This window comes from Netta rufina (assembly GCF_964035555.1).
Source record: "Netta rufina genome assembly, chromosome: 23".
Taxonomy (NCBI): Eukaryota; Metazoa; Chordata; class Aves; order Anseriformes; family Anatidae; genus Netta; species Netta rufina.
The window spans coordinates 3,604,705-3,630,865 of record NC_140147.1 but is presented as its reverse complement, the minus strand read 5'-3'; the positions used below and the strand labels follow the sequence as shown (position 1 = coordinate 3,630,865).

The following is a 26,161-nucleotide window of genomic DNA, read 5'->3' as shown; positions in this document are numbered from 1 at the left end:
ACGGGTGCAGCGGCCGCGGCACAGCCCCGGCGAAGCCTTTTCACCCCGCGGAGCCTGCCTCCCTGTTATTTTTTGGGCTTGTTTGTTTGCTGTGCTTGCTGACTCGGCGCAGCCCTGCGCCCTCCTGACTCATCCCGCAGCTCGGGGCACGGCCCGGCCTGGGGCATGGCCCGGGCTGGCCGCATCCTGCCTCGGTGGCGCGGCGTGGCTCCCCGCGTGCTGGCCGCAGGAGCGCTGGGACGTGCAGGCAGAGGGGAGGGTGGTGCCCCACACCTCCTGCGTGTGCCAGGAGGGCGTGAGCATCCCGAGAGATGCTTGAGATGCATTTGGCATCGCCAAAGCCACCTCCTGTATTTATGGGATCCTCCCTAAAATGGCCTAAAAGTGATGTATAGGGTGGCTTAGGGTCTAGAGGGGTGGGCACGAGGTTGGATCCCACAAAGGGTTTCAGCTTGGGTACCCCAGAGTCTGAATTTTGGTGCCTCTCCCCGCAGCTCCGACAGCCCCAGCACCGCAGCGGGGGCCCAGGCGTGGTGGCGGGGGCCGCAGCCCCCCCGGCATGGATTCAGCGCTGCGGCCCAGCAAGGCGAGGGGCATCACCTCCAGCACCGAGCTGAGCATGAAGCAACCACCGCCGGCACCCGAGGGCCGGTCCCGCTTCCAGAAAGTCTCGCTGGTGTCGCGACGGCTGGAGCAGACGGCGGCCGGGGGGGCCCGCGACGGCAGCCCCTCCCGCGTCTCCCTCCTGCTGCAGGCTTGGGAGAGGGAGATCGTGGAGAAGACGTCGACCGCGCCGGCCCCGGTGGCACCCCGGAGCTGCTCGTCCTCCGTCGGCGTCCTCAAGGACTTCACGGCGCACGGCCCCGTCTTCTCGCAGGTCTACTCGCCCGCTCAGAAACCCCGGCGGAAGGACGAGAAGCAGGGGGGTGACAACAACACGGCTGCGCCCCGGGACGTCCCCGTGCACCGGGAGAGCTACATGCACGGCGCCCTCCTCCCCGCCAGCCCCGCGGCCACCGCAGCCCCCTGCCACCGCTCGCCCCGTGGTGGCCCCGGCGCGGCCGAGCCCAGGGCCAGGCACGTCACGGTGCTGCGGGGGGGCAAGGAGGGAGCCGGCAGCAAGCCGGGGGGCGCAGAGGGGAGGAGAACCCAAAACGGGGTGCACAAGGCTGCCGGCACCGCCACGGCCCCGTCGCAGAGGGAGAGCTGCGAGCAGGGTGGCGGTGGCTCCGCTGAGGTCGTGGCACGCACGGGAAGCTCGCCGGGTGCCTCGGGTGCTGGGGGAGCCCCCGGGGAGAAATGTTTGAGGCAAGGTGAGGCTGTGGCAGAGAACGCGGCGTCAAGAGATGGCGACAGGCCCCAGGACCAGCAAACCAGTAAAACCAGTGCCCAGCAGCCCCCAGAGGACGTCGGCAGCCAGGCAGATCAGGCTGGTGTGGGAGAGAGAAGCACGATGGATGGGGACGGCACTGGTTTGGCCACGCCGCCCAGGACAGAGAGCTCTGGGGGCACTGATGGCACCCCCGAAAACCTCTCCTTGGAGGTGAGCAATGGTCCTGAGCCCTTACCTGAAGCACGAGCATCTCCAAAGGGTGCAGAAGCTGAGAAGGAGGAGGGGGAGATGTCGGGGGACCCCCAAAAAATGGTCCAAGGGCCTGAGAGCATCCCTGAGCCCCCCACGGAGAGCATCCCTGAGCCCCAACCTGAGAACATCCCAGAGCCCCCCATGGACACCACCCCTCAGCCTCCCACGGAGAGCACCCCAGAGCCCCAACCCGAGAGCACCCCAGAGCCCGAGCGCACCCCAGAGCCCCCGCAGAACCCCCCAGCCCCTTCCCCACTGCCCGAGAGCCCCCCGGACGCGGCGGAGGAGGACCCCGAGCTGGTGGTGGACATGGAGATCTTCGTGGACACGCTGCGCAACATGGAGCCCTCGGAGATGCGGAAGGCACCCAAGGCTCCTCGCCAGCCCCGGCCCTCGGCGCTGGGTCGCTGCGCGGCGCTGCCGCCCATCCACGAGGACCGCGTGGCCCCGCGCGCCCCCGTCTCGCTGCCCGACGCCCTGCGGGAGCTGCTGGCAAGGGGTGGTGGGGGGCAGCGGGCAGAGCCCCCTCCGGAGAGCTCCAGGAGCCTCAAGGAGGAGGAGGAGGATGAAGAGGAGGAGGAGGAGATCGAGAACCCCTACCTGAGCCCCGGGGAGAGGGCGTCGCGGGGGTCTCGCCGTGGCAGCGGGGAGCCGGACACGCTGCGGGGGGGACCCAAGCTGGAGGGAGCAGGGGAGAGAAGCAAAGCGGCGCCGGGCAGGGCGGCAGGGGAGCGGAGCGTGCTGTTCCGAGGGAACGTCCTGAAGGGCATGGCGCTGCTCTCCGACTTCCTGGAGCACCGGGCGGCCGCGGCGGACGAGGCCAAGCCCTACTCGCGCCTGGACAACAGCGTGCTCTACAGCCGCTTCGTCGCCCCCACCCCACCCTGCAGGGAGCAGCGGGACCAGAGCTCGCCCCCCGGTGAGCATCCCGGCACTGAGGTGGCCGAGCTGGAAGCCCCAGGTCCTGGTCACGTCCAGCCTGTCACCGAAGAGCCGGAGAGCACCATGGAGCCGTGTCCCGGTGATGTGCCGGTGAGTGACGCCCGTCCCATGGCTCCTGGGGGTGCTCTGCCCTGCTGGGCACACGGGAGGTGGTGGGGTCTGGCTCGGTGGCGTGTTGGAATCCCCCAAGCAGCTTCTCCCCTGCCTCCAGCCCATGGCTGGTGATTCCCAGAGGAATGGCCAAGCTGGGAAAGGTCCCGGTGCGAGGGGAGGGTACTGGGATGGGAAGGGATTGGGACGGGAAGGTGCTGGGACAGGTGACAGGAGGGTATTGGGGAGGTATTGGGATGAGAGGGAACCGGGATGGGTGATGGAAGGGTACTGGGATGGGTGGGTACCGGGACAGGAGGGAACTGGGATGGGAAGGTATTGGGATGAGAGGGTACTGGGACGGGTGACAGGAGGGTACTGGGACAGGAGGGCACTGGGACAGGTGACAGGAGGGCACTGGGACGGTAAGGTACTGGTGCTGGTGATGGGAGGTACTGGGCCAGGTGATGGAGGGCAGGGTCCGGGCGGAGAGGCCGGTCCTGGAGGTGCAGGAATGCTCGAGGTGTGGCTGCTCGGGGCGGTGGGAGGGATCCGCGGGCTGCAGACGTGCGGCCGCGGCTGCTGCTGGCTCGGGCTGCGGCGATGGCTGCTGTGGGCGACGTCGCCCCGCGCTCCTCACGGGCCGCTGTCCTCGGGCGTTGGCAGCAGGAGGACGAGGAGGAGAGCTTCGAGAAGATCAACACGAGACCCGGCAAGGTACGGGGCACGCGGCTTAGGGCTGGGCTGGCCGTCCCGGTGCCGCGCGGTGCCGCAGCACCTCTGCTGTCACCTCTCCCAGATCGTCCTCTTCTCCGAGGCCGGCTTCGCGGGACACAGGAGGGAGATTTGGGGTGATGTCCCCGACGCCACGTCCTGGGAGCTCTCTCACACCATCTCCATCAGGGTCATCCGTGGCGGGTAGGGGCCGGCGGCGGCGCGGGGACGCGGAGGGAGAGCTGGGCTGGGGCCGGCACCGCCCGTGGCCGGGGTGGGGGCCCCCAGGTCGCCACCCGGGGTTCATCAGTGGCCGTCCTGCTGCTGCTAATGACCGTGGCCACGGTGCTGGCTGATGTCCCCACCCCGCTGTGCCGCCGGAGGCTCCCGGTGGCCGCGCCGGCCGCGTCCCGCACCCTGCCATTACCCAGGGCCGGGCGCACGGCGGTAACCAAATGCCCGGGGGTGTGTGGGGGATGCTCCCCTCCCGCTCCCACCCCGCTGGCAGGTGGGTGATGTACGAGAAGCCGCGGTTCCACGGGCGCAAGTGCGTGCTGGCGGAGGGGGACGTGGAGATCGACAACCCCTGGGCAGCCTACGGGCAGGGCACGGAGCCCCGCGGCAGCCGCCCCTTCCGCATCGGCTCCTTCAAGAGGGTGGTGCGGGTGAGCTGCGCGGCCCCTGCCCTCGGCACCCAGAAAATCGGGGAGGGGTGCTGGGGGTCCCCCCTCATGCCGCTCCCACTCCCCCCCCGTTAGGACTACCGCACCCCCGAGATCAGCCTGTTTGCGGAGGAGAACGGCGAGGGCGCCAGGCTGAAGTTCACCGACTCGGCCGAGGACACGCGCGCGGGCGGCCGGGCGCTCGCCGCCTCCTCCATCATCGTCCACTCAGGCCTGTGAGCGGGGTGCTTTGGGCTCGGGGAGCTGCCACCCCGGGGTGCCGCCACCCTGGGGTGCTGGCGACCGCCCTCGAGCCTTTGGGTGCTTCTTCCCCAGCTGGCTGGTTTACTCCAAGCCCTTCTTCGACGACGACCCCTACGTCCTGGAGCCGGGCGGGTACCCCAACTTAAAGGCGTGGGGAGCGAAGGATCCGTCCATCTGCTCCCTGCACCCCATCAGGCTGGTGAGCTCTGCCTGCCGGGGGGGCTGCATCCCAAATATCTCCCCCCGCCGCCTCCTCCTCACCGGGGCTCCTCTCCCTCCAGGGCTGCCCCGTGGTGGAGCGTCCCGGCGAGCCGCAGGTGCTGATCTACGAGGACGCGGGCTTCCAGGGCCGCAGCTCCACCGTCAACCGAGATATCTACGACCTGAGGAACCTGCCCGGGCTGGCACTGCCCACCCTGGGCTCCCTGCGTGTCCTGGGTGGATGGTGAGAGGCGTGGGAAGGCAGAGATGGAAGGGGACGGAGCTTCCCGGGGCTGGGGGCTGATCGGGAGCAGTGTCCCCATGGCAAGGAGGGTGGCACTGGGGCAGTTTCCCTGTGTCCTGGGGATGGGGGGACCTCACTGCCCCTGTGTCTGCACGCAGCTGGGTCGGCTACGAGAAGGAGGGCTTCCGAGGCCACCAGTACCTGCTGGAGGAAGGGGAGTACCACGACTGGAGGCAGTGGGGCGGCTACAACAAGGAGCTGGTGTCCTTACGGCTCATACGGACGGTGAGGGCGCCGCGTGGGGATGGAGCCGCCCGCCCCGTCCTGTCCTCGTCCCCCATCTGGGCACGGCCTGAGAGCCCCCAGGCTCATCGCACGCAGGGGGGCTGGGGGCAGAGAGCTGCTCCCACCGGCCCCTAACCCCATGTGGGTTATTGTTAGGGGATGCGGGGATGGAGAGCACCCAGCCCACAGCCCCTTCTCCACGACAAACCGAGGACTTGGGGGGGGGGTTCCTCTGTCCCCGCAGGACTTCTCCGACCCGGCGCTGGTGCTCTTCGAGGCCATGGACTTCGAGGAGGGCCCCAGCGTGGAGCTGAGCGAGGCGCTCCCCGACACGCAGCTGGCCGGCTACGGCACCGTCACGCAGTCCATCCACGTGCTGAGCGGCGTGTGAGTGCGGGCACAGGGGGCCAGGGGGGGGACAGAGGGGACAAAGGGGCCGAGCCTGAGCCTGTACCCGCGTCCCCCCGGCAGGTGGGTGGCCTACGAGGGCCCCAACTTTTCGGGCGAGCAGTACGTCCTGGAGAAGGGGGTGTACCGCAACTGCGAGGACTGGGGCGCTGCCGACTGCCGCATCACCTCGGCGCAGCCCATCCTGCAGGTGAGAGCACCCAGACACCCCCCCCTCCATGCACCCATGGGTGCCCCCGGGTGGGTGAGACACCGGCCAACCCCGCTCCGTTTGCTTCCAGGTTGGGGAGCGCAACCTGCACTTCGTCTCCAAGGTACGGGGTGGTGCGCGGGGAGGGGACACGTCCCTCGGTGCGATGCCACCCGTTGTGGGATCGCCCCCGTCACCGAGCCCCTGTGTGCCCCCCTCCCCAGATCCTGCTCTTCTCAGAGCCTGATTTCCTGGGGGAGCACCTCGCCTTCGAGGAGGAGCAGGGCTCCCTGCCCGACAGCTTCGTGCCCCGCTCCTGCAGGGTCCGTGGGGGCAGGTAGGACACCCCGGGGACTCGCTGCCTCAGGATAGGGACCGGGACAAAGAGGGTGCCCCACCACCCACGGGTGCTAGGGAGAACCGGGAGTGGGGTTGGCACCCGTGGGGGCTCGCTGGGAGGGCAGGGGACACCCACTTGGCACGGTGGCCACGTCAGCCCGGGCACGCTCCTCTCCACCAGCTGGATCCTGTTCGATGGCCGGGAGTTCTCCGGGGAGCAGCACGTGCTGTCCGAGGGCGAGTACCCGACGCTGGGCGCCATGGGCTGCCTGTCCTCGGCCACCATCCGCTCCCTGAAGAAGGTCCCGGTGGTGAGTGGCGGTCCCCTGCTCTGAATTTTTGGGTAGCCCCGTGTGGTGCCAGGACTCGATGGTCCCCGTGATCCCTGATATAGAATATCCCAACTGGGGATATCCTATAATCCTACAATTCTCCCTTTGCTGGAGCAGAAACCCCCAGGAACCTCCTCCTTCCCCTCCCGTGCCTACCCCAGTGCTGGCTCCCCATCCTCGGATCCCTCCTGCACCCACGGGTGCTCTCTCCCCCTGCTTGCCCCCCCCTCTCCCCTCACCTCCTGCCCCCATCCTGCAGTTTTTCTCGGAGCCCTCCATCTTCCTGCACGGGCTGGAGTGCTTCGAGGGGAAGGAGATCGAGCTGAACAGCGAAGTGCGGAGCCTCCAGGCGGAGGGCTTCAACAACCACGTGCTGTCGGTGCGGGTCAAGGGCGGGATGTAAGTGAGCCCCGGCCCCGCTCTCCCCTTGCCCCGCATGGGGGGCTCCGAGGGGTGCCCGGGCTGACCAAGGTTTTCCCAAAAGCTGGGTGCTGTGCGAGCACGGCGACTTCCGAGGCCGCCAGTGGCTGCTGGACTGCACCGAAATCACCAACTGGCTGACGTACAGCGGGCTGCAGCACGTGGGGTCCCTCTACCCCATCCGCCAGGTGAGCGCCCAGGGAGCCCCAAAAGCAGCCTCGGGGGGCAGGCGGCTAGCAAGGAGCTCGAGTCACCAGCCCTGACGTAAGGGACCCGGAGGAGGCAGTGGGGCACGACCTTGGGGTCCCCGGCACCCAGCTCCCTGCCCTGGGAGCGGCCGCTGCCGTGGCGAAACCCTCCCCGGGGACAAACGCCTTGCACAACATCCCGGCGTCGTGGCAGGGATTGCCGTGCCCAAAACAGCTGAAAGAGCCAAGCCAGGGCCACATCTGTCACCCCAGCAGCGCGGGGACACGGCACAGAGCGGGTTTTGGGTGCTGTGGGGTCCCCGGTGCACAGAACCTGAACAAAATTGGTTTCTCTCCTGGCAGAGACGGATTTATTTCCGCATCAGGAGCAAGGAGCTGGAGCTCTACCTGTCTGTCCCCGACGACGTGGAGGACATGAAAGCCGGGCACGTGGTGGTCTCCAGCCTGAGCGAGCAGAGCAGCTCCGTCTGGTACTACGAGGACGGGCTGCTCAAAAACCAGGTCAGGGCTCGCTGCGTGACAGCCGCGCCGCGGAGCTGGAGGGGACCCGGGTGCCGCACCCCAGGGTGATCTCTTAGGGCTTACAGCAGCTTTCTCCTGGGCTAACCTCAGCCTCGCCACCAAAGACACCTTGATTCGCTCTCCCCCTGGAGACAGGAAGGCATTTCTGCCCCACCTGAGGGCTATAATCACCCCAATCATCCCCACCCCTCGCTTGCTTTCCTGCCTTTCCCGCGTCCCACCCCACCCCAGCTGCGTTTGACAGGGACCCCTCCAGGCTCGAAGCCTCACGGGGTGGAGGGGACAGGGCTGACGTGGCCACCGCCGGTCCCCGCAGGTGGCCCCCACCATGAGCCTGCAGGTGATCGGGCCGGCTGCGAAGGGCTCCAAGGCCGTGCTCTGGTCCGAGACGCGGATGCCGCGTCAGACCTGGAGCATCGACGCCCAGGGACGGATCCGCAGCCAGATGTTCGAGGACATGATCCTCGATGTCAAGGGTGAGGCCGTGGCGCCAGGACCCCGTGGAAACGGGGCACTGAGGTGCTCTGCCCTCCCCAACCCTCCCCTCTCCGCAGGCGGCCGATCGTACGACCGGGACCACGCCATCATTTGGGATGCGGCCGAGGAGCGACCCACGCAGATCTGGGACGTACAGGTGCTATGAGGGGCGGCGTGGCCCCGGTGCCAAGACGTGCCACGGGGCAGGACGGGGACACCGGCAGCGTCCCCACAGCTGTAGGGGGGCTGCCCCTGCCCCCTGGACACCCCTTGGCCCCGGCTGCTGCTGTGAAGGACGCCCACGACCACCTCCATCACCAGGAGCCCTCCAGGACACGCTGCCAACCCCATGGGACGCCCTGGAGGGCAGACCCTTCCCCACCCCAATCCCCTCTGAACTGTATTTATGTACGTGTGTAAGATACGGCCCCTCAGGGGCCCAGCCCTGCCTGAGCTTGGTTTCCTCGTCCTGGTGTTGGGCGCTGCCCGGCTCCCCCCACACCAGGGAGCTGCTCCCTCGCCCCCAACCCCACGCTTGGGGCCCGATCCTGCTCCCTGGGTGCCCTCTAGTGTCTGAGGGCCCCACGCAGTGCCCAATTCTGGGTTGGGAGAAGCGAGGTGACAACTGCACCCCTCCAGACCACAGCGTGTCCAGCTGTGGGTGCTGTGAAGGGGAAGGGGCTGCGGATCCCTCTCCCCCACCGCTTCTATAGGGGCGCAGCAGGCACCGGCAGCGGGCCCCAGGAACCGGCACCGCTCGGCACCGCCCGCGGCACCCTCAGGAAATGGCCGCCGCCTCCGCCCGCCCTTATATAGCCGGGACAGGCCGCGCCGGATTGGTCAGGAGCACGAGCCCTGCCGTCCCATTGGCCCGCACGGCGCGGGCCGCCTTGCGATAGGCCAGCACTCGGCCTGGGGGCGGATCCGTCAGGCCTGAGGGGGGCGCTGCGCTCCTGCCCCGCGCCTCAGGGCTCTGCGAGGCGTGGGGTCCCTCAGCGCGCCCGGCCTCAGTGTGAACATCAAAATAAACACCCACCGCAGCACAATAACGCCATAAAGAAATACCACAGAGCCTCCACACGTACCTCAAAGCCTCTACATTTTATTTCTCAAAGTCTTGCAGCGCTCCCGCTCCAGGGCCGAGCAGCTTTGGGGCTGCCAGAGGCTGCGGCCATGGCGGGGCACCGCAGGCATGGAGGGGCAGGGGGACAACGTCCTGGGGCCGTCTTCATGGGGGGACACGGGGAGGGCAGGGAGGGAGGCCTCCACTCAGGGCAGCTGCGGGAAGAAGGCTGCAGCCAGCCCCAGCGCGAGGAGGAGGATGGCGGGGGTGCTGCCCGGCGGGCTCAGGCTGCTCTGAGGCATGGTGCTGTTGTTGTTGGGGGCACCGCTGCCTGCCTTCTCCTGCGCCTGGATGAAGGGCTGGAAGAGAAAAGGGGACAGTCAGGAATGGTTCAGCACCTCGGGGGGGAAATCCCCGCCCGGGACCCGTCAGGTGGTGCCCCGGTGCCAGACAGGACGCGTGGTCTCCTCTCTGCCCAGCCGCACACAGATCAGTCAGCTTCTGGGCTTTCCCTCTGCGTGAAGCAAGATATGCATGAAGAAAGATATGCATGAAGAAGCCCAAACACAAAGCCCAAAACAAGCCCTCGCCTCGCCATTACCACATTTCTAGCTCGGGGCTGTTAGAAATTGGGAGTTGGGGAGCAGGAGTGAGGGGGTGGGCTCCTCCTGTCCGTGCCACTCTGAAGAAGCGGCTGGGGACATGGGGTCTGCAAGCCCTGCGGTGGAGGATGTGGGGCACAGAAACAGAGCTGTGAAAGCCCCGTGCTGGAACCAGCGATGAGGAGGAGAGAACCCCTTCCTCTTGGCACCGCAGGCTGTCGCAAGCAGTGGCATTGCAGTCATTGCGTAAAACAGTAACGCAGCTGGGGTGGAAATTTCAGGGCAGTTTCCTTCCCTCTCTGAAGAGACCCTCCCTTCAAATTAGGGCATTTGCTTGAATTTCTCCTGCCCTGGCTGTACAGAACCACTTTCTCTGGGGGGTTGGTGCAAGCAAGCAGCAGTGCGTTTCGCTGTTTCTCAGCCCCACTGGGTTCCTCTAGAGCTGGAACAATGCTGAGGATGGGGACAGCCCCCAGTGCCATGAGGTTCTCTCCTCCTCACTGGAAAGAAAACAACCTACAGAGGGGAGAGGAGACGAGGGAACCCTCTATCTGTGCCCAGCATCCCCGCAGCCCCATGGTTGTGCCAGAAGTCTCCATGGCCATGCCTGGTATCCCCCCAGCCCCACAGCCATGCTCAGCATCCCTGAACGAGGCATGGGATGGGGAGAGGGATGGGGCTAGCATGCGAAGGAGAGGCTGCCAGATAGGGCAGAGAGCTAAGAAGTACCAAGGTAATAGATACACACAACACTCTTAAGCAAAAATCACTTAAAAAAGCAACGTACAGTAGTATTTAAACTTTGCAGACTACAGTGGAAAGCTCCTAGTAAGACAGCCAGGGTTAAATTCCAGTAGGAAACATAATGCTGTTTTCCTGCTAAAGGCAGAAATTCTCCCACCAGTTAACTGGTTAAACCCCCAAGGCTAACCCCCCCCCAATCGCTTCCACACCCAAGGGACCGATCTGGCTGCCCCCCAGCTTTTGGGGTGCCTGAGCCCCCCTGGGCTGTGGAGTTTCTCTTACCAAGCAGAGGGCGAACAGGGCAAGCAGGAGGATCAGGTGGGCACGCTGGAGGGGCTGCATGGTCGGTGCTCAGTGCAGTTTGCTGTGACGCTTCCTCATCTGCTCACAGGGATTGCAGTCAGAGGCTTTAAAGTGCAGCCGTGGCCCCATCTCACCAATCACACCTTCCTTCCCTATGCTGCCGCTGCTGAGCATGCCTTGCCACCCAGAAGGGCAGCTAGAATTCAACCCATGGCGATTCGGGCAAGGCACCAGGAAGGCTGCTGATGCTGCAAGGGAGAATGTTCATGGGATGACATGAGGGAGATGCAGGTGGGAATGATGCCCTGAGTGGGATGTTCCAGGCACTGTCTCCAGCAAAGGCAGCGAGCCCCTTGCTCTCCTGTTTCCCACACCATATAACGCTGCCTGCAGCACAACAAACCTGGGCTGAGGTCTGCCCCCAGGGGGGTTTCTTGTCATGAGCCCCATGCCAGTGCTTGTTACAGGTTAAAACCTCCCACTGCACCAGGAGGGTTTGCAAACATCGCACCTCATAACAAACCTCCTCCCCTGCAGCTCAGGACAGGAGCTGGGCTCAAGCTGTTGCTCTGAATTTCGGTCACACAGTGACAGGGAGGTCTGAGCCAGGCAGTGCATGGGGATGAGGCTTCCTTCCAGCCCCGATACCCCACTGCTCACAGCATGTCTCAGCTCCAGCACCCGTCTGACTGCAGCAGCAGGAAACTAAGAGGGTTATTTTAAGACAGGTTGAAATAAGTAAAGCTGACAAAATGTGACAAGCACGGGTGCGAAATGCACTTGTCTTGGTTTTGCAGTTGTGTAGCGCATGCAGTTGTGAGCCTAGTCCACCCAGTGCCGGCAGTGCCTGAGTGCAGCAGCACACCTTCGCTTTATTTAGTTCAACTTTGCACATTACAGAACCGGCAAAATGGAAGTCTGCAGACAGCAAATGTGACATAAAAAAGGGCGGCTCCTCTCCAGGGAGCGAGGCCGAGCTCTGCACAGAGCAGAGAGACATGGCGGTGGGATGGTGACACGCAGGTGAAGGGCCCTCTGGAAGAGCCACGGCTGCAGGCACAGGTGCCTATTCAGCCGACCCCAGCTTTGAGCCAAAAATAGGGTAAATTTGTGCCAAAAAAACATAAAGTTTGTGCAGTGTCTGATGCCTATGGGCCAGCTTGAGGATGCAGACCGTGTCTGTGGACTGGGAGGGGTGCACAGGAAGGGGTTAGGTAGAGGAAATGTCGGCTCAGCTGCCCTTCGCTGCGCCACGAAGCGTTGAAGAAACCCCTAAGCAAAAAAAAGTTTAAAAATGGAAATAATGGGGCTGACGTGCAGGGCTGGTCCGTTGGAGGCGGGAGCGGTGCATGCCGGGACTTGTAGTCCCCGAGCGGCCTCTATGCCCCCACGTGACCGGCGCCGAGCCAATGGCAGCGGCGCGGCGTCGCCGCGGCAACGCGCGGTACACAAGATGGCGGCGGGGCGCTGAGGGAGGCCCGGGGAGCGCCGCGGAGGCTGCACCCTGAGGGGGACCCGAGCCGAGCCGAGCCGAGCCGAGCCGAGCCGCTGCTGCTCGGGGCCAGGCCGAGCCCTGGGTGCACCAAGCCCTGCCCAGAAGCACGCAGTTTGCAGCGGGAAGGTGGGCTGTGAGGAAAAGGGCTGCGGGCTGGGCAGCCTGCTCGGTCCTGTTTAAAAAGTTTTCCCGGCGAGCAAATCTCCCCCAGGTTAACTAACTTATCCTTTGATTCCACATATTCTCTCCTCGTTTTTAGAAAAAGGGCAGAGCTAAGTTGTTTGCGTCTTCTGGTAAGGCTATTCTAACCACTGTGCGTGTTTTGCAGAGATCGTGTCTCTTTCTCCTACGTGTCCAAGATCAGATAAGTAACAAAGGGTTTCCACATCCTCAGCAGCCCCTAGTGCACGTTAGAGCTTCATCAAGTTTTACAGTTCCATTTTTGGTCACATCCTTCTATTAGATCTCAGAGCAGAAGCTGCCTCTCCCCTGCCAGTGAGGGTTTCAGCTTCTGTTCCTCCCAGGCTGAGCTTTTTGTTGGCGCAGCTCGGTGGCACCGCTTTCAGCCCCACAGCACAGCACAGGATGCTCGGTGTTGGCGTCATGGTCTCCTTCTGCTAGCCCCGTTTTGTGATCACTCCTCTTGGCTGCTGAGATCGTGTGTTCCCTTGGGTCCTGTGCCATAACGGGTGCCCTCGTACTCTTATTATTTTGAGAGTGCACAGACTTGGGCTGTTCTGCTTTCTGCTCCCTTCTCGTTCCCATCATGTTTCTTCACCTCCTTTTGGAGAAGTCACATGCAAAATGCTGACCTGTTTTCTTCCTTCCATGCCCTTTGTGCCTCTTCTCAGGTGACAGCCTGTCGCCTCGGTCAAAGAACCCAGAGCAAGGCAGTCTCCCCTCCTGCTCAAGGGGGACAACACCGGAAAAGAACACACAGGGTCAAGTCCCTCAATGATTAGGGGGTTCCGGGCCATCACAGCTTCTCAGTGACAGTCTTGGGGACTCAGTACCCCAGGTCAGGGCTAATTTGTGTGCTCTCCCTCTCTCACACACAGCACGCTGTCAGTGATGCAGCCATCCGCCTACCCCCCAAGGGATTTCCACCCAGAACCCACCAGAGGTCCCCTTGTCCTACCTGCTGTGGCAGAACTGGAGTTCTCGGATGGGGTCCCCTGTGGTGCAGACCAATTGCCCTTTTAGAGAGGTAACGTGCTGTGTTTGTGCTTTCAGGTGCAGCTCCCACTGACATGGACCTCACATCATCCATAATGCAAAAAATCAGCCTGTTGGAACAAAAAATAGATAAACAAGCACAAGAAATCCAGCTGAAGGTAAAAGCCCTGGCTTTTACCAGGCCTGTTCTGCGTCCTGCTCTAACTGTTCAAGCCAAGGTAGCGATGCACTTGCTCAGACATAGCCTGCTCTGTTAATTAGACAAATAATCCTCTGCAAAGCAACAGAGCAGTCATATCAGTCCTTGACATTGAGATTGAACAGTCCTTGCTGTGCTGACCCTGCTGTAACTTTAAGAATTAATGACTTGCTGCATCCTTCCACTAATATCATTATCTGTTTGACTTCGGACCTTTCTTTCCTTCCCTTTTCTTAGAAAGTGAAGTCGCCTTCAAACAGGCCTCTTTGTAATGCTGAGTTCAGAATAGATAGCTGTGTTTTTTTGTTGGTGGTTTGGTTTCTTGTTGGTTTTCTTTTGGGGGGTGGGTGGGTGTTTTGTTTTTTGTTATTTGTTTTTAGAAAGAAGAGGTTACTAAGATGCTGGTTTGGCTCTAGATCAGCCACTTACAGCTCAGAGTACGAGCTGTGTCCAAGCAGGGAGATGAGACCACATCTCTTGTGCAGATGGTGGCGAGGAAAATAGGTTCTCAATGCCCCTTACCTAGTTTTGAACCACTGTGTTATATCCCAGCCCTCAGTTGAGCCTGATGAAGACATTTGTGAGGTGATACAGCCTTTCTAATCCTGATTTTGCCCATCTGAGAGAGTATGTGCAGCACTGACTCACCCAGCCAGGCCTAATTATGCAGACTGCCTCAAGGTCCTGAAAGCAGAGGAGCTTAACAAGGTCATTATTCATTCTGGTCCTGAAGGACAGGAGGATTGCTGAACTTGAAGAGAAAATGAAGACTCTTCAGAAAGGAGAAGGTAAAAAAAATTCTTCTACCCTTGGCAGCTGTGGGAGAGTTACAGGTCTCCTGGTACTGCACCAGAACAGGCTTGGAGACCTTCCCTCTGAGCCATCCTTGCCTTAAAAGCCCAAGAGCCTCTTCAGTGAGCGAGATCAGTTACACACGTGGTGCTGTTTGCCAAGGTAGATTCTCACTTCATCAGTTACTCTGCTTTTCTGGTGCAGTGCAAACATTATTTCCTGACCTATTTTCTATGGCTTACTAAGTTTCCATGAGTAAAAAAAACAACCACAAAGGTACCTGAGGATGGTAAGGAAAAAAAAAAAGAAAAAAAAAACAGTAACCACTGCAGAGTTCAAACAGGCTGGGAAGAAAAAAAAAAAAGACAACTCACAGCTAAGCAAAACCAAAAATCTGCTTGCAGTTGCAGGTCCAGGCTCACTTGTCCTGTAAGGCAGCCTACCTCTAAATTGAGCCCAGCTTTGAGTGAGTCACTGGAGTTCTTCCTTGGAATCCAGTAACTTTCCAGCTGATCCCAGACACATTTCCTACGATGGCTGAGCTATCTTATTAGCACCAAGCTGTGGTGAATTCTCTATTTCCTGAGCAGAGAAACATACGCCTATCAAACCACAAACACCTTTTGTACCTCATCGTACATTGTTCCAGCTATTAAGCCTAGGTTTCTGGACCCAGCTTTAGTGGACATCTGCTGATGTTCGGAGAAGTTTCTTATGACTAAGCCAAGCAATTCTCATTGTATAATTGTGAACAGCACTGCTCACATCAGCTTCCTGCAGCATAAAACTTCACCAGCCTCACTCATAAGTACTTTTGAGAAAGCTACAAACAGGCTAAAAGTGCCGGGAGTCAAGTTGTCAGGGATCAGCATGCAGAACTCACATTCAGTTCCTGTATCTTACAGGCTTGAGTTCATTTATGGTGCAGGCAGACTGCTGGGGCATCTGCCCTGTGGGACATGCATTACCTGTAGCTCTTCTTTAAGGCTGTGCATAGAAAAAACAAATCTTCCCTTTCAGATGCTCCTGACTCATCCACAGCAGAGGATCTGGAAATGAGGTGCCTTCAGCTGCAGACCCAGGTCTGGGAGATGGAGGTGAGATGCCTGCTTCACTTGCTCTAAGCCATCTGTCTTTGGTTTGAGATTGCTGCAGCCCCAGACTGCTTGGTTCTTTTCAAGCTGCCACTTTGATAGTCACAAATCTTCACCTCACCCCTCTGAAAAGAAAGAACAGGTTGGATGTGAACTACAAGGTAGTATGTTATTATGTTTATTTTATACACAGACATTTAAGTCTCCTCCAAGCCTCTTCATTTGGATTTCCAGGACTGCAGAAATAGTCTATGTAGCTATTAGATACTTGGGAGACTACTGTATAACTACAGATAGTTTCATTCTCCCTTTAGCCTGGTACTTCTCTTCTGTCAGAGTTTATCTGTCTGCCAAAGCCACGTAAACTTCAGAGAAACTTTCTCTTTCAATTCTGCTTCTGGTGCTCACAATGGCAGCTGAGTATTCTCAGGCTTCCATTTCCAGTTTTCTGAAGGTCTGGTTTTCTGTTGATCTACAACACTGGCTCATACTTTCCTCTTACAGCGGTTCCTAAATGACTATGGTCTGATCTGGGTTGGAGAGAGGCATGAACAGCTGGAAGATTTACAATCACTCAAAAATGAAGAGCTGCCAGCAAAGAGCCTCTGGAAGCCAGGTAAAGCATGGTGAGCCATCCTAGCTCCCACTGTGTGCTTGGAGAAGGTAGGATACTCCACAGAGTAGATAAGCAGACCATCAGAATTTGTGATCCTGTGCTGGGTCTTCACATCAGTCCATCTCTGGGACAGAGACATGGAACGATTTAACAGGAGCTAGGCCAGGCAGAGCCCTGGTATTTTATATACCCATATTTTACAAGCCCCATCTGAGGAAGGAGGAGAGAACCTGGTGGCTCAGCCATTTGGAAGAATACCCTCGCAGCAGCTGCTTCCTGGAGAGTTCACATATGCTAAACGTTTGAAGCTTGATTGCTCTAATAACACTGACGTAAAATGGGTGGAAAATGGAATCAGATGCTTTGTATATATGTAGCTGTAGCAACTTAGCCATATTGTCTGGCTCCATCAGAGAGTATTGTTTGCCTTTCCTCCCAGCCCCTATGTGAGTGGTTTAATTGGGACCTGATTGTGCTGTGTAGGGTCCAAGCATATTTGGCAGAGGCTTCTTAGGAAGTGGTAACAGAGAAAAAACAAAATAGAAAAATACTTGGGCTATACAGCCAATACTGCTTCCTAACTGCTGCGCAAATATTAGCTAACTAAGCCATCCCTCCCTTGGATGCAGACTGGGAAAGCAGTAGAAATGTTTTCATGATTTTCAGTTTACTTACCCTTTTTACGGGAGCATTTCCCCTCTCTTAGTTAAGGCAGCTTTTTTCCCTCACCTTTCTCAGATCTTAGAAAAGCAGAACAGAAAAACGAAGGCCATACCCTCTGCCTTTCGTTTCCTCTTCTTATCTCATTCTCCTGTCCATTATAACGCTTCTACCACTTTACCCTGCCGCCCTCCTCAAACACTCAAATAAACATCTTCAGCAGCGTCCCAGCAGGAGAGAAATCTGCTTTAGAGGGGGAAATCTGCTGGTGACTGGGAGCATGCAGCCAGCTGTGTTTACACTGACATTTTTTCATCGAGTCTGCCCTATTCCATTTATCCAGCCTAGACACCTAGTTCCTCCCTCCATGCTTTTTGTAGCGTCACAATTAAAGGACAACACTTATGAAATCGCTGCTGAATGTGATTGCTAAACAGCTGGCTGCGCCTTCGTTAGCAGCAGAGTTAAACTAGCTTGTAGGCAAGAGGGTTGTTTCTCTGCTACTGTGCCTTTGTGGTTTTGCACACGCCCATGTAAACCTGGCAGCCCCATACCACGGCAGGATTGTTGCACCACGCTTTGCAAAAGGTATGAAAGGTGAAAAATGGAGGCAGCACTGGCAGCCCCAGTATGTTAGCACTCAAAGGCAAGTCACACATCCACCCAGAGGTGAAAGTGATTTCGCTGGCATCTTCTTCCCTCCGTAACTCTGCTCCTTCTTCCGCAGGTGAGGCAGTTGTTTCCAAACGTGAGATTGATTTTGATTTAATCTTGGAAAACGTGAAGGATTTGAACGTGCTGGCTGGAGAAGGCATTTCTCAAATTGAGCACACGCCTCAGGGTGCCCGGCTGAGGCAGCAGGAACCCCTCCCTCTTACACTGTATCAGAATGGGATCGTCATGTTCGATGGCCCCTTTCGGTCCTACGAGGAACCATCAACACAGGTATGGAAATGGTTGCAGAGGAATTAATGAATCATAGCAGGGTGACTCTAAGCCTAAGTCTCAGGAAAGGGAATACGTAAGAAGAGGGTGTGAGAGCTCATCCTAAAAATGAGCAGCTACAGAGACCTCCAGCCTCTCACCCGTGTTCCTACCTGCATACCAGTCTAGATGCAACTGTGTCACGCTTTATTAAAGATGAACAATCTGGGTCGTAGGCGCAGACATTTTGCACAGGAGTAACAACACAAACAGGAGCAGCCCAGGATGTAAATATTAGTCATCAGATAATGAGAAAATCTGAGGTATGACCACGAGCTCTCGTTTTATTTCAGCAATGCCTGCAGGATATTATGGATGGCTATTTCCCTTCAGAGTTGCAGATGCGCTACCCTGATGGCATCCCTTTTCAGGTACGGAGTGCAAAGCCCTGTTCTCGTCACATTTTTGAAAGAAATTGGTCTGCTTCCTAAGAAAACGGTTCCTGTTTCTTTCACTTTCACCAATCTTCGGGATGTTTCACACAACAAACTGAGTTTAAGGCTTCTAAACACAGCATGCAAGCAGCTAAGTTCTCTGCATGTGTGTCTTGGGGAGCGGGTGGCTAGGAACACACCTGTCTGAGCCGTTAGAGGAAGTGAGCATTTCTGCATCAGGACCGGTTTCTGTGTCTCGGTGAATCTTGGCTCTGATCAAGACTTCTGAGAACATAACAAGGCTTTGCAGAAGAGAGGTAGCATATGCAGCATCTGAAGAGCTGTGCAACAACAAAAAAACCTCAACTAGTTCACCTGCAAGAGCCTTTAAAAACAAATTGAACAAGCATCTCTCAAGGAGGTTGTTGGGAGAGTTTATTTTGCCATAACTTAAATACATTTAGCCACCTGAGGTTCTTTTTGGTCTTCTTTTTTTTTTTTTTAATTTCTCAGAAATAGCAAAGAGCTAAGGTCACATTTTCAGACAGCTTTAAAGGACTCTAAATTAGGTCTTCAAGTGCATCTGAAACGTAAGCAGGCAGGCCAAAGGGGTGGCACACCTGCCCACCACCATGAAGGAAGCAGGGCACATCTGCGCAAGCAAGTGGAAGGCCAAAACAGCTAGCACGAGCTGGTAGGTGGGGTGGTTAGAACATCAGATGGGCGAGGAAGGTCTGTGTAAGGTTCACGGGTCTGTGGTTCCTTGTAACACCTTCATAGCTGACTACATCTGGAAACCACAGGGTGGTATCTTAACCCAGACAGGAAGACTGCCCCTATTTATACAGCTGTCCCTGGTGCTGGGGGCCTCAGGCTGGCACTCTCCACCCCCTTGATTTCTTGGAGCCACCTGTCAGCCCCCACTGCAGCTTCTTCTACCGTCAGGCAGAGCAATACAAGGCTGACAGTAAATCCCTCTCCAGCCTGCTGGTTTCATATCCCTTCCCGTCCTAAGAGCATGATTAAGTGTGGAAATAGAGGAAAAATCAAGTCCCAGCACATTTCTTACAACTTGTGGAAAGGAGGCAGCTGTCCAGTGCCTGCTGAGATGGATGAACGACTTCACCGGCCACCTTAGGGCCCCGAGGGATCAGGCAGGATTTGCTTTCTTAGCCTCCAGGAGCTAATGGCCCATTTCACTGAGTTTGGGCAGCTGGAGCAGCTTCCAAGGAAACTTACAAGGAAACATCCATTTCATTTGGGGCTTAGAGCTCCAGATTGTTGCTAAAATGTATTGTCTTCTGCTGCAGTTCTCACTGTAGCAGTCAGATTTGCTTACAGCAGTCGGCCTTAATTCAACAGGTTACCGACAAAAGAGATGTGGTATTTCAGGAGGGAGACCTTCCGGGGAATTTCCCTGGCCACGGCCAAGCTGTTGGCCATTCAGAATCAAGCAAAGTGCAGGAAACCGACGAGATCCCAGGTAAATTCCTAAACCTGCCTTGAAAATCGAGCTCCCAAAGAGAAGAATCTAGACCTTACCAGGGCAAGAAGTGAAGGTGTGGGGTCTCAGAGAAGAAGGCAACACTTCTGGGTCAAAACCCTGCACCAGTAGCCCCAGTACTGCTTCAAAAACTAGGAGCCAGCCAGCACATGGTGTCTTCTCACCATTAAGTCTTAAAGAATGAGACAAGACAATGAATGATAGACTAGAATATCAGTAGGTTTCCCAAAACACATCTGGCTCCCACCTCTCTGAAAGCCCAAGCTGCTTCTAGCTTCACCCTTACCACCAAAGGATGTCAAGGGAACCGTGCGTACCTGGGCAAGAGTAACTTGCAAACACTCCAGTTCTCCTACAAGCTCGTCCCATAAAGGGGGACATCTTCCAGCTAGACCAATCTTGGCTGTTCTGAATGAATGATTCCACTTCAGACTTTCACAAGAGGATATGAGACACGAGGTCAGGCCTCACATTGCTCATTTTGCTTCTGGTTTCTAGCAGCAAAGCAGAGCAATACCTGTTAGATACTGTCACTGGCTGGAAAGCCAAATGCAGTGGGGAAAAAAAAAAGAATTGCCCAGTGACACCACAGAAAGATGAACTCACTCCTACAAATACACCCTCACACAATGAAAACCATTTCCAAGCCTATAAAGTCATAGTTTCAGTTTTTTTCTGTTCACAGCAGGGCTAACCAGGAGTCTGCCTGTTGCACATCACAGGCGTGAGCTCAACAGGCTGCAGTCACTCCCTGGTTACGTTGATAATCAAACATTTAGTGGGCCAGAAAGCGAGACAAGCTGCTGCCAGGTAGACCAAGAGCCAGCCTGTGCCTAGCTAAGGGAGGTTAGAGCTCTCTCTGTTGGCTGATCTGGTCTCTTTTAACCAAATCAGTCTATTCTGGTGGAGAATCGTCAAAAGGACTGCACACACACATCTCCCTTCTGCTCTGGCAGGTCCCAAACCCTCCTCGAAGCAGTTTCTGAACAACCTTTCAGAGTCCTCAGCCCCTGGAGGAGAAGCAATCAACATCCAAGACTCAGTCGGAGCAACGCAGCAGGTATGAGCGGGCCCCAGCACCACCCAGACGAGGCTGGCAGAGATTCCTTGGGCTCAGCGCCCTGCACGGTATCGCGTGCCCCTTCCTCAGGCCTCTCAGCTCTGTGTAACCTTCTCCTCCCAAAGAGGCTCCACCAGAGCACACGTGGCACTTTGGCACCTGCTCCTGTTTTTTTTTTCTGGCGCTGGTGACGCTCGGTTTGGTTTCAGGGCTCTGGTGGGACGTGGAGCAGCAGAGAGATCGTGGTGGAGACACCCCGACTGTCTGCCCTGAAGAGGTACAGGCACAGCCCCTCCATCCCCGCCTCACCACACTCTCATCTTCCTCCTGTTTAGTCACTGCAGGTTTTTTCAGGGGGTTCTGTTGGGCAAGTCCATTTACTTCTTCATTTATCTGATACCTTGAAAATCATTTTAAAAAAAAAAAAAGGCCAAGTTGGGTCTTTTGGGAAGAACCTTCCTTCTTTCACATCTCTAACAAAAGCTTCTATTGTTTAAAGCATTATTTACTTATTGCAGCAAAATACTTTTCCTGACAGCAAGCCAAAGCTTAAATATTTAAAACCATCCAAAAAAGCTGCTTGCTAAATGGGAGAATCCCTCCAGGAAACCGATGTGCAAGCGGGAGGTCACACTAAGAGCACTTTTTCCACTCCTAGTCGTCCAGGCAAGACAAGACCCAAATAGCTGATGAAAAAACCCCAAGCAGATTATTTTTAATCAAAAAAGTAGGGCAAAGATCTTACCAGACAATCTTGATCTAAAATAAAAAAAGCAAAAAAAGGTCAGCAACCCTCTTTTCCAGGCACGTTTCAGCAGTGAAAGCAAAGCAGTGGTTTGGTCTCTGGGTCAGTCTGCTCGCCCCCAGCCAGGCCGTGCCTTGTTCATCTCAGTGATGCTCCTAAACGAGAAGCCCCCCTCCCCGATTCAATTACCCTGGCACACCAGGGGCTCTGCCTGTTAAGAGCTCGTGATCTGTGCTGCTGGCAGAGCCCTGGCTCCTCAGCTGAAGAGGCTTTCTGACCTCCAGGTTAAAGACAACCGACGAGGCTGGGGCTCCTGCCCCTGAAGTCTGCACTCTCCGCATAAAGTCTGAGAGCGGGGAGCAGACGTACGTCGTGAGGATGCTGTTCTCAGAGACCATAGGGGAGCTGCGCCAGCACCTCGCCCGTGCCAGGTAGGGCGAGAACTTCCTCCCTCCTTGCTCCCCACCCTGCTCCATCACGCCCCAGGGAAGGTTTTGCAGCTGCTGCTCAAGGCTCTGGAGCTGTGCTTCCAGCAGAGCAGCCTGCACTGAGCTGAAGGGCTCAGTCCCAGAGCCCAGGTCCTGGGCACCCTCTGCTGCTGCTTTGGCTTCTCCCAGCACCAGATGTGCTCTCTAGCACCATTGCCAGGGTTTCAGCTTAGAGTATTTCAGAGAATCACAGAATATCCAAGTTGGAAGGGACCCACGAGGATCAGGGTTCAACTCCTGGAACTCCAGCTCCTTTTTAATACCCACCTGTGACAAGAAGCTGACACAGCAGAAGCGATGCCTCTTGTCCTCTCAGAATCGCCATCCTGCCCAGGTCCATCGCTGCCCTTGCTTCCTTCCAGCTGCTCAGCAGCACTCACTGGCCCATCGCCACCATTCCCAGGGTGTTGGTGCAGACTGGAAGCCGAGCTACAGCCTTCAGGCCAGCCGATGGATCAGCTGCTGGACAAATGCTGTCCCTTTCTCAGCCAGCTCCGTGTCCCAACGCCCTTAACGCTGCCCAGAGGCTCACGCATCCCCTTGGGGACCATTCCAGATGGCTGTGGGGGATCCCTTTGCTCTCCCCTCCCGTCACAGGCCACAGCCCTGGCCTCTGTCTGAGCCCACAATGAGCTCACTGCTGGGATGTTAGGGCCTCCCTGCAGCTGGGGAGCCTGGAACAGCCTGGCTGCGTGCAGCGAGGGCAGGAAGCCTTGTTCTGCTTGGCCTGCGCTCGAGAAGCCGCCTCTCCCTCTGCTCTTATGTAACTGCAACTGGATTAGCCAGAGCATCGCAGCAAAACCTTGGGGGATCTTGTGCATAGGAAAGATTGTGCTGTTCTTTCCTAGGGGTGGAGACTCCGGCTCGTATGAAATCCTCAGCACCTTTCCCCAGAGGGTGTACGCAGACAACGCCAGGAGCCTGCAGGAGTGCGGCCTGATCCCTGGTGCCTCCTTGCTGCTGCGGAGAAGAGACCCCCTCCCACGAGAGGGGCAGGGCTGCACGCAGCACAACAGCTCCTAGAGCTGCTGCCCTCGCACCGTGAGCCGTGTTTTAACCTCCCCCTGGCTGGCAAGAGCAAGAGTTGTCCTTCCAGATCCAGTTTCATTGCGCCGTTACCCGGGACGGAGAGGAGGGCTCCTGCTTTGGCCTCTCCCTTCAGCACGGGGTGCCGCAGGGCAGCCCCAGCCTCCTGCTGCCTCGGGGGTGGGTTCCTACCTCCCCCAGGGGATTTCTGGCAGCTCAGAGACCTGGTTTCTCACCTCTGCTGAAGGTTACACGGGCTGATCCCTGCTCAGGAAGACTGGCAGCTTTACGCTGGTACTGGGGCAGGCGCTAGCTGGGCTCAGGGGCTCTGTAGCAGCTTTCCACACCGCTGCTCCCCCGAGATTTCATCTGCATTTACACCCCGAGAGGACCAGGCTCAGTTATACGGTCTCCAGCAATGGCCTTGGGCCACTGCACTGCTGGGACTGAGCCAGACCCAGCGCAGCCAGATCCTGCTGCTGGGTTTCCTGTACGTGAACGGCTTCTTCCCTTGGACAGCCCCCAGCTCCAGAGGGGCTGAGGCTCACGGCTACACCGAACCAGCCCGCCGTGGCCCTGAGCTGCTGGCCTTCCTTCCTCCCTCCCTCCCAGCCCGCTGCAACAGGACACCGTGTCACCGGAGAAGCGCACAAGCCCTTGGGTTCTTCCCTCTTCAACCTGAGAGGGAAGCATCTTCCTCTCCTGTGGGCTGGGGCCGTGCTCTGCAGGCCCCTTTCCCAAGACATTCTTCCCATTTCGGCTCCGACAAGTTCCCACTTGACTCCCAGCTGACAACACCCCCGCTGTGCAAGGCAGCACCTGCAGGCAGGTTCCCTTTTCGCAGAGGCCCAGCACATGCTGCCACCCAGCCCTCATCAAAGGCTCCTGGCATTTATTGAGCTGCAATTTCCACTTCTGTAAACTCCAAATTACCTACAGAAAGGGGCAGGATCCCCTGAGCACTCCCTGAACTGCTCTGCCTTCCCCAGACCCCTCCGGCTGGAGCTTGGCCACGCGCTGCTCGTACGGGAAACACCACCAGCACCCTGACCAGTGACTCAGTCCCCACAGCTGTAAGTGAGCTTCCTTCTTTTTCCACCTCCAGGAGTGTACCAGGGACCTTCCTACAGAGCAGCCTTTTCCACCGCCCCTCTGCTGTCAGCCAGTCTACAAACCACCAGGAATTTTTACGCTACAGGTTCGTTTTTGTCCCCCTGGGTCTGTCTGAAGCTGTCTAAAAAGAAACCCACGAGTGCCACCACGAAAGGTACAGTAACATTTAATAGCATCTCGGAAGACAACACCGGTTATAAACTTGCTTTTTGGCAGGAAAACAAAATGCACTTGGTCCAGGTTGCAAAAAGCCAACTGAGAAAGGAAAGGTAAGACAGCTGGAGCAGCAGCTGCTCCGGAGCAGCCCTGAGCCATTAATGCTCACGAGGGAGCCCTCGCGCTGCAGCAGAGGGCACCGAGGGAGCAGCAGGGGTCCCAGTTTTGGGCCTATCCATCCCCCCTCACGCAGCCTGCCAAGGGACACGAGCCTTACGCCTCAGCCCCAGCCCGCTCCGTGGTGGGCGGTCGGACCCAGCTCTGTGCAGTATTTCTGCGTTAAATTAAAACAAAACAAAAAAAGTTAGTCACCGTAATCTGTGCAGTTGGGATTAAAAAAAGAAAATAAAGGAAGTGAGGCAGCAGGATTTACAATTGTAACAGCAACTGGGGGAAGTGGGAAGTAACATGCAACCTTAAGCCCTTCCCTCCTGAAGCAGAAGCTCTCCCTGCAGAGGAGAGGGCTGAGGGACAGCCGCACTTCGCACAGCCCGAGAGGCTTTGCTGTTTACAGAGGCACTGGAAGCTGCGGAGTGAGCCAGGCCCAGCTCTGTTCAGAGGCCATGCGCAGCGAGCGTCAGACTTTCTTTGGATCCCTCTGAGATGATTCCGGGGTCAGGCAGGAGGGAGTCGTAGGCAGCTGCGAGGAGGAGTTTTGGTCGTGGGTTTCCCTGTGCTGGGATACAGGTCATGGTGCCAGGACGGCGCTGACAACCTGGAACTGGATGTGGTCAGAGATGAGGGTGCTCAGGAATGCAGGTAGAGTCCAGGACGGGAGGGGAGCCCGGGGCTCAGGCCAGCTTCAGGAATTCCTGCAGGGTGTTTTGTTCCACCGCTTCCACAAAGAGCTCGTAATCCTGCGGGGAGAAGCCACGGGGTTGCTCGCAAACAAGAAGCACGCGGCCCGAGCACTGCACGCTCCCTCCCATCAAGCAGCACAGCCCAAACTGGTGCCAGTTGGAGGGAGGATAACGGGGCAGGGCAGGGCAGGGCCAGCCCCACAGCCACGGCCCCACAGCCGCAGCCCCACTGCTCAGGGGTCCCCGACTCCCAGCACAGGTCCCATTTTTGCAGGCCACCGTTAACCCAGCCCACTCCTGGTCAGCGTGCCTCACGGGGAATGCCTCTTAGAAGGCATTTGGACACCACTTAGAGCCAAGACAAGGGCAGAGCATTATTCCACAGCACCCAGCTGTCAGGGTACCGGTCCCCAGGGCAGGGCAGGAGCCTTACCCCGCAGTAGTGGTCTCCGTTGACGATCTGGGGCGGGATGGCTTTGGGGTTGCCTGCCTTTGCCCTCATCTCCTCCCGCAGAGCGTTGTCCTGGGAGATATCCACCAGCTCGTACTTGATGTTTTTCCCATCGAGGATTCTGGTCACTTCGCTCTGTTGGGATTTGATCTGGGAACCCCGGGGTGAAAGAAGGAGGTTATCAAGAACCGGGGAGGAGCTCAAAGGATAAAAACACACCCAGGGTGCCAGTAGCAAACAGAGCAACCGCTCCTTACGGGCCGCAGCCCACCCTACACCCAGCCAGGGGGCTCAGCCCTTTTTTTTTTGGGGGGGAAGACACGCAGCACAGAGAGCCAAAACCCAAGCGGACGGGAACCACGCAGCGGGTGATGCACGGTGGGAAGCTGCAGAAGGCACAGCCGGCGTGGGGAGGCGACAACCACCCAGCAAAGGGACCCCCGGGGCGCCCAGCCCTGCCCCACCGCCGCCCCACGCCCCGCTCACCTCCCGGGAGCCGGTGACCGAGGTGCTGTAGACCTTGAGGGTGCTCATGCTGCGATCGCGGCCGCTCCCTGCGCTCAGCCCGGAGGAGGGAGGCTCGGAAGGCGGGTGCGGGCGGCCCCTCCACCGCCCTGCATGTGACTGCGGGGACCAATGGGGCCGGCGGGCCCGGGCATGCGGTGTTTGCGGGCCCGGTCCAGCACCAGCCCTGCCCCGGAGCCGCCGCCACCGCCCCGATGCTCCCCGGGGAGCGCAGCACCGAGCGGAGCCCCCTTCCCCTCCTCCCCCA

At 58.1% G+C, this 26,161-nt stretch overlaps 3 protein-coding genes and 1 long non-coding RNA gene across 4 annotated transcripts; 2 read left to right on the top strand and 2 right to left on the bottom strand.

Annotated features, from left to right (window-relative positions):
- Nucleotides 1-559: 559 nt before the first annotated feature.
- CRYBG2 (crystallin beta-gamma domain containing 2) lies at nt 560-8,050 on the top strand (the record flags this gene model as incomplete). The annotated part of the gene is made up of 18 exons (XM_084300593.1): nt 560-2,617; nt 3,284-3,334; nt 3,417-3,535; nt 3,840-3,996; nt 4,090-4,229; nt 4,330-4,456; nt 4,539-4,702; nt 4,861-4,987; nt 5,232-5,374; nt 5,459-5,585; nt 5,677-5,709; nt 5,810-5,922; nt 6,106-6,235; nt 6,516-6,655; nt 6,741-6,864; nt 7,228-7,386; nt 7,724-7,883; nt 7,962-8,050. The coding sequence occupies 18 exons, from the start codon at nt 560-562 to the stop codon at nt 8,048-8,050; spliced, it is 4,161 nt and encodes a 1,386-aa protein (XP_084156719.1).
- A 916-nt stretch (nt 8,051-8,966) lies between these two features.
- LOC311218152 lies at nt 8,967-10,783 on the bottom strand. The gene is made up of 2 exons (XR_014619089.1): nt 10,576-10,783; nt 8,967-9,306 (listed from the first exon to the last, which is right to left on the bottom strand). It is a non-coding gene; the product is annotated as an uncharacterized lncRNA (long non-coding RNA).
- A 2,486-nt stretch (nt 10,784-13,269) lies between these two features.
- Nucleotides 13,270-22,806, top strand: UBXN11 (UBX domain protein 11; the record flags this gene model as incomplete). The annotated part of the gene is made up of 11 exons (XM_084300592.1): nt 13,270-13,425; nt 14,200-14,254; nt 15,279-15,355; nt 15,857-15,968; nt 17,356-17,573; nt 17,906-17,983; nt 19,349-19,469; nt 20,447-20,550; nt 20,760-20,827; nt 21,580-21,726; nt 22,632-22,806. Exons 1-11 carry the CDS (start codon nt 13,342-13,344, stop codon nt 22,804-22,806), a joined length of 1,239 nt encoding a protein of 412 aa, XP_084156718.1. The 5' UTR covers nt 13,270-13,341.
- Nucleotides 22,807-24,072: 1,266 nt separating this feature from the next.
- SH3BGRL3 (SH3 domain binding glutamate rich protein like 3) lies at nt 24,073-26,048 on the bottom strand (the record flags this gene model as incomplete). Its single annotated transcript, XM_084300657.1, is given in 4 exon segments — nt 24,073-24,995; nt 25,372-25,539; nt 25,876-25,982; nt 25,985-26,048. Coding segments are annotated over 4 exon segments (405 nt in total). The 3' UTR covers nt 24,073-24,929.
- Nucleotides 26,049-26,161: the final 113 nt, after the last annotated feature.